The sequence below is a fragment of the Pelobates fuscus genome, chromosome 4 (assembly GCF_036172605.1).
Source record: "Pelobates fuscus isolate aPelFus1 chromosome 4, aPelFus1.pri, whole genome shotgun sequence".
Classification (NCBI taxonomy): Eukaryota; Metazoa; Chordata; class Amphibia; order Anura; family Pelobatidae; genus Pelobates; species Pelobates fuscus.
The window spans coordinates 110,443,087-110,453,608 of NC_086320.1; the positions used below are offsets into that span (position 1 = coordinate 110,443,087).

General features: G+C 36.2%; 1 protein-coding gene across 1 annotated transcript; it reads right to left on the minus strand.

Annotated features, from left to right (window-relative positions):
* Positions 1–1,913: 1,913 nt before the first annotated feature.
* On the minus strand, positions 1,914–8,978 carry LOC134609355 (histamine H3 receptor-like). Its single transcript, XM_063453032.1, has 4 exons — positions 8,717–8,978; positions 5,427–5,596; positions 2,573–3,181; positions 1,914–2,000 (listed from the first exon to the last, which is right to left on the minus strand). Exons 1-4 carry the CDS (start codon positions 8,961–8,963, stop codon positions 1,914–1,916), a joined length of 1,113 nt encoding a protein of 370 aa, XP_063309102.1. The 5' UTR covers positions 8,964–8,978.
* Between the last annotated feature and the right edge of the window lie 1,544 nt (positions 8,979–10,522).

Consider the following 10,522-nt stretch of genomic DNA (forward strand, 5'->3'; position numbering starts at 1 on the left):
TTTTACTAATTGTTTGATTAGAGTAAAAATGTTGATTAAAACTGTCACCTAGAATCCAGTAAAAGTAGAAACACATTTAAAATTAATTATTAAACAGGGAATTGTAAACATATAACGATTAAAAGCAAAAATAGTAATACTAACAAAAAAATCTCTAATTCGGTTGTTTATTAAAACAAACATATGTTTCTCGGACCCCAAGAAGACAAAGTGAAATAAATGAGGAAAGGTCTTGAACAACCCAGTTAGTCATATTGTCATTAAGGTATGGCACACCAGTTGCAGCAAGCATAATATGAAGATACGTGGGGATCAGCTGTCTATCTTGCATGTAGTAAGTATGGCACTATTTTAGTTCACACAGACTTCCCCTAACCCTAACTTAGCACAAGCATAACCTTACCCTAGGTGGATTGAGGTAGAGGAGGCAAGGGCTCTGGGCAAAGTTTGGAAAATATGATCAAGATGCAATCCCCGTTTGTAATGCCCTGTAGAGTACAGCAGATATTTTTAAACTGAATTTTTCATATGTGGGCATTGTGCTAGTAAATGTTGTCATTCTGCTGGCACTTCTGTTACCCACAAGCAGTGACCTTAAATAATTACATTATACATTTGTCGTGTGGTATGACAAAAATATTATTTGCTACAAAACTGTTATTTTAGGATATATTATTAATATTTTGTTATCTATATTTTAAGTTTGAACGTAAATAACTTCATGTTGAAGGGTTAATGAGCGTCCAAGTCTTTATCTGAAATAATGATAGCATAATAGCCCTAAATAAATGTAAAAATTGCTCAATTTCACAATTTCTGTACTAAGAATATTTTAGCTCTACATTTAAATTTAACAATTTTGTTCGGTGTGTGATTTTTTTAAAATCAGATCAAGAACTACAATGTTAATTTTTTCATGACAGTTTTATTTTTAAGCGTAAGTACCGTATATACTCGAGTATAAGCCGAGTTTTTTAGCACATTTTTTGTGCTAAAAAAAACCAACTCGGCTTATACTCGAGTCAATAGTCTGTATTATGGCAATTTGCATTGCCATAATACAGACTGGGGGAGAGGGGTGCTGGCAGAGCTGTAACTTACCTGTCCTGCAGCTCCTGTCAGCTCTCTCCTCCTCCGCGCCGTCCGTTCAGCACCTCGGTCAGCTCCCAGTGTAAATCTCGCGAGAGCCGCGGCTCTCGCGAGACTTACACTGGGAGCTGACAGAGGGAGCTGCACGGACGGCGCGGAGGAGGAGGGAGCTGACTGGAGCTGCAGGACAGGTAAGTTACAGCTCTGCCAGCACCCCCTTCCCCCCACTGAACTGCCAATGCCACTGGACCACCAGGGAAGGAGAGCCCCCCTCCCTGCCATGTATCAAGCAGGGAGGGGGGAACGAAAAAAAAAATTAGTAATAATAAAAAAAAAATTAATAAATAATAATACAAAAATAATAATAATTAAATTAAATAAATAAAAATAATAATAAATAATAAAAAAAAAATTGCCAACCCCCCACCAAGGCTCTGCAACACACACACACACACACACACACACACACACACACACCACTCATACACACACACACCACTCATACAAACACACTGCATTCATACACACACGCTGCACTCATACACACACGCTGCACTCATACACACACGCTGCACTCATACACACGCTGCACTCATACACACGCTGCACTCATACACACGCTGCACTCATACACACACACACTGCATTCATTATACACACACTGTAAATAAATATTCAATTAATATATTTTTTTTAGGATCTAATTTTATTTAGAAATGTACCAGTAGCTGCTGCATTTCTCACCCTAGTCTTATACTCGAGTCAATACGTTTTCACGTGGGTAAAATTTGGGGCCTCGGCTTATATTCGTGTCGGCTTATACTCTAGTATATACGGTATTCCAAATACTGCTGTGTATTAACAATAATGTTGCAAGAGGTAATAGTGTACTGCAAATTCAGAACGGTGATCTAAAAGACAAAAATGGCATTGTGCTAAAACATTGCTGGCAACAGGTGGGCACCAGGTGGTACATATTTATAAGTATAATAATTTTATCAAGTAATAATTTGACTGTCACAAACATAGGGATATATGTAATATTGTGCACTGCTTTAAACATTTATTTTATACTTATTAATTATACTCCCTTCATTAATATGCAATATTCACAGTTGGCTTTTCTGGTCGCTAAATATTATCAATCAAGTGTTTCCTTCCTGAAAGGACTATTATTGTGGTGGGAGTAAATTTGAAAAGTCCTAATGTTTATACTATATGTGCCCCACTGTATGTAACTTACCAAAACAGGTTTTCATTCATATTTTTAGCTTCAAAATAATTGAATGTTAGTTTAATGATTCTTTGTTAATTTCACTAAACATTGAAACTTACGACTAGTTCCAGTTCTGTTAAAACAGATTATTTGGATCAAGGTTTTCTTAAATGCTGGATGACACAAATGGTATATAAATGGATTAATTAAAGAGTTAAGGAAAAAAAGCCAGCACGTAACATTATACACATCTGGGGATATGCACACCATGCAGAATCCCTCCCTGATAATTGTAAGGAAAGAATAGGGAGCCCAACATAAGCAAAAGGTACACACAAGAACGGCTAAAGATGTTGCCATTTTCTTATCTTTAGATAAGGCAGAGTTCTTCATTTCTTCCTTGTTCTCAGTGGAGCTCTGCTGGTTAGCCTTGCAGATTGCTAAAATAAATTGCATTATCTTGCCTTTCCCAGAGTGAGGTGCAGAGTGTGCCTGTGGAATAGCAGATACATTGTTTGATGCTAACTGTTTAGATTCTACAATGAAGATTCCATTGTCTGTTGAGGGTTCCTGCAAGTTTGAGGAGTTGTTTTGTGCTTTACCTTTCATACGACTCCTTATGTTAAAATATATACTGAGATTAAAAAAAGCAATTGCAGTCATCGGGGTCAAAAAATCAAAGACTGAGGAATAGAGGAGATAACGGCTATTGTAGTAAAATTCAGGGTTGCATTCACCATCTGGTACCAGACTGTAGCCAGCTGCATACTCCCAGATTATTATTGCTGGACCAAAATTCAAGAAAGCTATAATCCACACGGCAGCCATCTTCATATAAGCCGGTTTCATCTTGTTCTGCTGATCTCGATATTTAACCTAGAGAGAAATTACAAATGTGCTATTGTGCTTTTTTTTTTTTTTTTTTTTTAATCACACATATCATCAGTTGATTACCCTTTTCATGATAAACAAAAATGGTCATTGGTTTTGGAATATTTTACATTTATTAATTTGTGTTTATGTTCATTATAATATACAGATTAAGTAACAATGCACATACGAGAAAAATTGTTATAAATGTTACAAAGCTACTTAAAACCATATATTTAAGCAAACGAACAAACAATTACACTATATGGCCATATTGTGTTAAGCCCACCACTGCGTCACAGTACCCCAATATCGGGGGGACCTACACTAATTCAAACGTGGGAGACTAGCATGCTAACCGCAATACTTACTGCTTAAACTGCTTCCAGAGACTCTACTCAAATGTATGCTTTCCTGATATCATAACCGAGTCCCCATATTTGTTTCCTAAGATAGGTAATTTTAAATAGCCTTGTAAAATTTAAAATATAAAATCTATTGGTGATTTTTTCACACTTGATCTCTAAATCTTCTCACAGTACAAGTGGAAAAGTCTATTGTGTGCTAAATCACCTGTCATTTATTTTAGTAAATAGTGTCTGTTTAACGTCTGCCATTCTCACAAGTATTGATCAGGAGTTAACAGCATTCACTAATAAAAAATGCCAGTTGCTAACCGCTTCTGTTATCAATTATGACTGTCACTACTTTTACTGGCTTGAGTTGACTAATAGACTAATGTTCAATCACGTTGTTGGTAAAAGAGCGATGTAGATTGTCAGTATCCCTTTGAGGTCTTGCTTGGCGTATCCAATATCAGTGCTACTTTAAAAGTTTTACACCAGAAAATGAATTACTCTGGAGCTGTACGTTAGATAACGCAAGGCAGACTGCTAAATATTATGGTTCTTTTCAAAGAAATACAGGCATGAATACTTTTCCTATTTATGGCCATTTTTCAGTAAATTGAGCCATAAATATCTCCTTTTACAGGGTTACATTACTAAAAACTTGGCAAAATACCACACAAAAATAAAAATGTTACCAACATTAATTCTCTTTTCTGAGTCCCATTAGAGTTCTAGTTTAGTATTGTCTGACGTAGTATGGTACTGTTAAGTGCAGGCTGCCCAGGAAACATTTACTGTTATCACTTCTTGGAGAGAATTTAATGATTATATTGAGCACTGTTGCATATCAATCAAATTAGTATTTTGATAAGAGATTTATAAGACCCCTAAACACAGCAGAAGATGGGACTTCTGCTTGAGCTTAGAGGGTTCACTGCTCAGCCCTGGTTACAGAATTTGGAAAATGTCTGTAGAATAGGGATAGTCAGATTTCTACACTAGGCTGAGGTGGACTCTTATGTAAGAAATTGTTTCAGACAGTTCCAGATGGAACATGCAGCAGATATAGCTCTTTAAACAGAATGTAAACTAGTAGAAGTTATCACTATGGAGACAGAGAATGTACCCCAAGGGAGACTCATCTGGTATCCTATAAAATAAAAATAACCTTCTTGTTAAGGAGCTTTTGACAAACAACAGCCATTATTTGATTTTAACCCCCATATACAGAGTTTACAAGTTATTGATAAAAACTGCTTCAGGGAATTAGCAATATGGAGATTGCTGTAAAATATACATTTCTAAAAGTGCACCATTCACTAACAACCAATAGACACGACAGCTACATGTTAACATTATAATTCAATGGTTTAGAAGGGAACTATCACTTCTAAATGTTTAATATTATGTTTAATGATACCTATATTTAACAAATATGTGTTTGTGAGGTGAGAAAAAAAAAGTTGAATTCTACACTTTTTCCTTCAACTTAGCGCCTTGTCCAACATTATTATAGACGTTGTCTTTTGCATCTAACAAACGGTAGAGAGAAAAGGAGATATTAAACATGTGATCTGGAATATGATTTTGTTTGCCACATTTTTTACATCAATTTAAAAGATAATAGAACATCTCATAAGAGAAAGGTTTGCACAAGTTATAGTGATTTTCAATGTTTTACTCAATGATGTAATTTCCCTTTTAACTACACAAAGACCTAATGAATTTTGCCAGCATCGACAGCTGAGCAACTTAAAGAATAATAAATTTAACAGTTTATCTTAATACTTTAGCTGGATAATTAGTAGTGAACAAAATCATACATAATTTGTAATAATTATTTCTATATTGACCAGATTTCAAGAGTTCTAAAATAAATCTAAAACTATTCAAACACTTACAGCTTTTGTTACGGCTAGGAAACGGTCGCAGCTGATTAACACAATGTTGTAAATTGTACACTGACATAAAGTATAGTCAATTGCCAACCATAGTTTGCAGATAGTTTTTCCAAGAACCCATCCTTCATTGATAATATAATTATTCATATACAATGGAAGGGAGAATATACCTAAAAATAAATATACATTATTAATTCACGAGATTAAAATGTGAAAATGTTGTATATAATTCAAAGTGTGACAACTGGTTGGAAAATATGTAATTTCTTAATTGTGTAATTAAACTGCAGTGTATAGCATGGCAATTAATGGTAAACACATACAAAAATATCTGATATTTAATTTTTCTGTATTCTTTATATATGTAATTATAAAAATATTACTTTACATAAGAAACCTAAAATACTGTTAATTAAATAAAAATCCTTGTTCTTACTTAAAGAAAAATATTTCTTAACATAATAAATCTAAAAAAAATGTTGATTAAATCAAAATCTTGCATTAAAAAAACACACAAAAAGCCATTTATTTCAATATTTATTGTCATATTGGGCCTATTTCACAACAAAGAAGGTCAGATTAAAAGAGTCTCAGTTCATACTGAGTTAAGTTAATCTATTTAAAGGACCACTCTAGTGCCAGGAAAGCATACTCGTTTTCCTGGCACTAGAGTGCCCTGAGGGTGCCCCCACCCTCAGGGCCCCCCTCCCGCCCGGCTCTGGAAAGGGGAAAGGGGTTAAATCTTACCTTTTTCCAGCGCTGGGCGGAGAGCTCTCCTCCTCCTCTCCTCCTCCGATCCGCCTCTTCTCCTCCCTGTCGGCTGAATGCGCACGCGCGGCAAGAGCTGCGCGCGCATTCAGCCGGTCACATAGGAAAGCATTCATAATGCTTTCCTATGGACGCTTGCGTGCTCTCACTGTGATTTTCACAGTGAGAATCACGCAAGCGCCTCTAGCGGCTGTCAGTGAGACAGCCACTAGAGGAAATAGGGGAAGGCTTAACTAATTGATAAACATAGCAGTTTCTCTGAAACTGCTATGTTTATAAAAAAATTAGTTAACCCTAGCTGGACCTGGCACCCAGACCACTTCATTAAGCTGAAGTGGTCTGGGTGCCTAGAGTGGTCCTTTAAATTAATTTTGTGCCAGGCTTGTGAATTGTAATAGATTTATATTACTGATTCTCTATCAGCCCCATATATGTTAGCGATTATTAGTGATATAAAATTATTTCAGTTCATGTTTGATCGTACTACATAAATTGTTCCATAGACCTATTTGACAACCTTTTGGTGAAAAATTGCTCAGAGTATACTAAGTCATTATATGATCTAGATAAGTTCATCTTGAGTGATAGTCTGATCTATTTCAATTAATAAGTCAGTCTGATCTAGTTTAATACATAGTGGTCTGTCTACTCTAATTCAGTTGATGTAACAGAGGAACTCTACTCAATCCTCCAACCTTAGAACCAGAGTGCAACCAGATCCAGGTTCAGCACCAAATCCCAAATGTGATACTTCAAAAGAAAGAATAAGGGCATTCCAAAATACTGAACCAGATCTGTACTGAACTGGATCTGAATGACCTAATGTTAAGTGAATTAGAGTACTTCAAAAGAAAGGATAAGGGCACTCCAAAGGTTCAATTTTAGGCAAATTATTGTCACCAGAATGTACAAAACAACGTTTCGACCAGTGAAGTTTTCATCAAGCTTTGTGCAAAACAATGTTTCGACCAGTGTGGTCTTTATCAAGTTCAAGCTCAAGCTTCAAAAAGACCACACTGGTCAAATTGTTGTTTTGCACATTCTGGTGACAATAAATTGCCTGAAATTGAACCTTTGGAGTGCCCTTATCCTTTCTTTCGAAGTACCCTAATTCAGTTAACATCAGGTCATTCAGATCTAGTTCAGTTCATATCAGGTAATTTAGATCTAGTTTAGTTCATACTGGGACAGTCTGATCTAATTCAGTTTATAAAAGGCTGGTAAGATCTAGCTCAGTAGATAGATAGTGTATCAGTCCAGTCTAGTTCTATACATACTGGGTCAGTTTGAAGTAATTCAATACATACTGGGTCAGTTTTATGTCATTTAGTACATACGTGGGTAGTGTAATCTAGTCCAGGATACAGAACTGTGGGAGTCCAAGCTGAGGAGTCAGAAGGATCACAAGGGAGCAGATGCTGATAACTGTTCACTCAAAATGTCCTTCATACTAAGGCTGCTGGGCAGAGATACTACCGGGTGGCTGTCTAATGGTGCACCCTCCTGGATTCAGAGACAGCTTGTCTCTGATGCCAGTGGACCAATGGGCTGCAATGGGGGGGCCTGGTAGCTTGTTTCGTGGGAGTGTTTATCACTCCCTGGAGTGGATAAAATCCTAGCTACCAATTATTGTGGCAATGCTCTGATTCTTCACCAATATCTACCCAGAGAGCACAGCACTCACAATACAGGATGTGCACCTGCCGGGGATATTTCTGTTCCATCAGGGATCAACTTTATGTTCTTTTCTGTTCATGCTTCGGGTGCAAAATTAATTAGATAGCGCTCTGTCAGGATATATTGCCTGTGTGGGCCTGGTCAATCTGATCTTTTTTTCTTTCAGTACATACAGAACAAGTCTGATCTAATTCAGTGCACACTGAGTCAGTCATATCTATTTCAATGCAAATACACAAAACTACTGTTTCAAATAATTTAAGGTTACCTTAAAACGTCTATCTGAAATAAAACATTAGAAATTAGACATACTGTTTGGCCGTACCGTGGTTAGCATACCTCTACCTTTTGTGTATGTTATGTTTTCAGTGCATACTGGATAGGTCTGGTGTGATTTTGTACACACTGGGCTAGTTATTCTGCTTCCTGTGAGGTGTAAGAGAAGCAGTTTAACGCAACTGAAACAAAACGTTGGATATTTCTGTTGGGGAATGGACAAGTCAAATACATGTTTTTTTATTAGTTTATTATTTTTATTAGTTTATTATTTTGTTACGTTAGTGCTCAAAGGAGCAATTTTTTTTTTTTATTTTGTTATACTTTGCTGTAACATGTTGAATTTTGGAGCCACAATAAAAACACCAAGTCAATTTACATTACCCATCATGTGAAAGGTCTCTGATGCTTGAAAAGACTGTCTGTAAAACCCTGATCCCAGGACAAGGTACCAAAGGAAGAAGTACTTTTGTCACAGGATTTTAACATAAACTTACACTTTACAAAGTATCAATAAGTTTGTAAAAAACATTGGTTCGGGTCACTTATCACACACTTAATAGATTTACCTGTGAAGAAGTCACTAATGGCAAGATTTAGAAGAAAGTAATTGCTTGGAGTCCTAAGTTTTTTGTTTATCACAAACCCTAGAATGACGAGGGCATTCCCTGCTCCGGTGACGCCAATCATACAAGACATTAGCACTGTTTGGATGGCTCTTGGGTCATCTGTAACATCCTCACTGTAATTGGAAACAACGCCTGTATTAAAAAATATGTGATCTCCTATGTGCTCATTTCTAGAGTAGATAAACATTGCAACTAAATTGAAGTTCTGTTTTGGGTTTTTTTAACTCTGGAAAGAAAAAAAAAATATTATTACATTTTAAAATATATACGTAGATACCACATTAAGTGCAAATCTTGGCTATTTAATATGTAATTAGTTAATAGAACACCATCATACCTTTTTATTTGACGTTCAACAGCACCAATGTCATGTTAACAGGCAACTAGCGTATCCTGAATGCTTTCTTTTTTACATGCTAATATATGTTTCAGAGTCATTGGGGACCTTTTCTGGAGGGACACATTATATAATCAACCCTAGTGTCCTCTTTTCTTAGGTTGGTTTAATGGTCCCTTGTTTATGCTTAATGTGTGTTATTGAGATTTTTAGAAACACAGAGTGTATCTATACACTTTCTGAAAAGTCTTTGAAGTTATATTCCGGGCCTTGCTCTTCCACACATTTGCACTCAAAACAGAGGGATGTGTATAGTCTTCCAAGGTTGATTTAAAAAAAAAAAAAAACAACAACAACAAAAACACTATCAGGATAATTCACTAAAGTGAAAATTTCTCGGCAAGGCCCATATAGACATATTGAAAACCGTATTGACTTATTTTATCTAATTTGGGCTATTCTGGCCTTTTAATTTTACTTTAAATTCGCTTTCAATTCCCAGCAATTTGGGCTCTTTTGACCTAAAATTTTAAATTTGTTTTAAATTCTCAATTCATAATATTTGCATAATGCTTAGAATCCATTACAATTAAAAGTTTTTTTCTATTTCTAAAATATGTTAATTTTAGTAATTCATCTTTAAGCTTCTGAGAACTCTCCCTCAAATCCGAGTAGTATTGAGGTAATATGCAAGAGTTACACTTACAATTTCTTGGAGCTGAGGGTCAGTTCCAGATGTATGCGCATGGGTGGTATGTTCCCTGCCTGTGGATGTGTTGATGGTCTCAGTCCTTTCGATCGTCTTTTTCAAGCAATATAACCAAAGGAATCTACATTTGTTTCTTTGACAAGTAAAGAAGGGGTGAATCTCCAGGGATATAGCCAGGGCAGGTTCTTAAGAATTCCCAAAGGACTGGAGTCATACTTGTGTCATTCAACAATATTAATGTCATCCGGCTTTACAATGGTGACCAACAAAGAGGGTTTTGTATGTATCTACTTCCAAATACTGTAGGCAGCATTTCACCGCATGCATCCACAGACTATATGTTGTGGGATTCTAAAGGCAAATGCTTTATTGAGGGCACATGCCCCCATACAGTAAATATGTTACCTGACTGAAATCAGTATCTGTACAAGGCATTGCAGTCAGCTATTGCAGCCTGTATAGAAGTCCTTTGCTTAGACCCATTCAACATCCCATTCCTCAGCGTGTTAATGTACTTTACTTATATATCATGTGCCTATAGACACAAAATGCTAAGGTGTCCCCACTCCTCAACTCCCAAATAAAGCAGTTAAAGTAAGCAAGTGTAACTGACTATGGTTCATTTACAATCTTATTAGCAAATAACTGTTGCTATTAGCAACAGCCAGTAGCTTGTAGCAGGTACAAATTTCCACCAGGT

Coding starts and splice junctions, on each gene's coding strand:
- LOC134609355 (XM_063453032.1), bottom strand. CDS start 8,963: ATGTTTATCTACTCTAGAAATGAGCACATAGGAGATCACATATTTTTT. Junction 5,597..8,716: donor CATTAGTGACTTCTTCACAG/GTAAATCTATTA, acceptor ATTTATTTTTAG/GTATATTCTCCCTTCCATTG. Junction 2,001..2,572: donor TCAGGGAGGGATTCTGCATG/GTGTGCATATCC, acceptor TTTGTCTTTTAG/ATCACCGTTCTGAATTTGCA.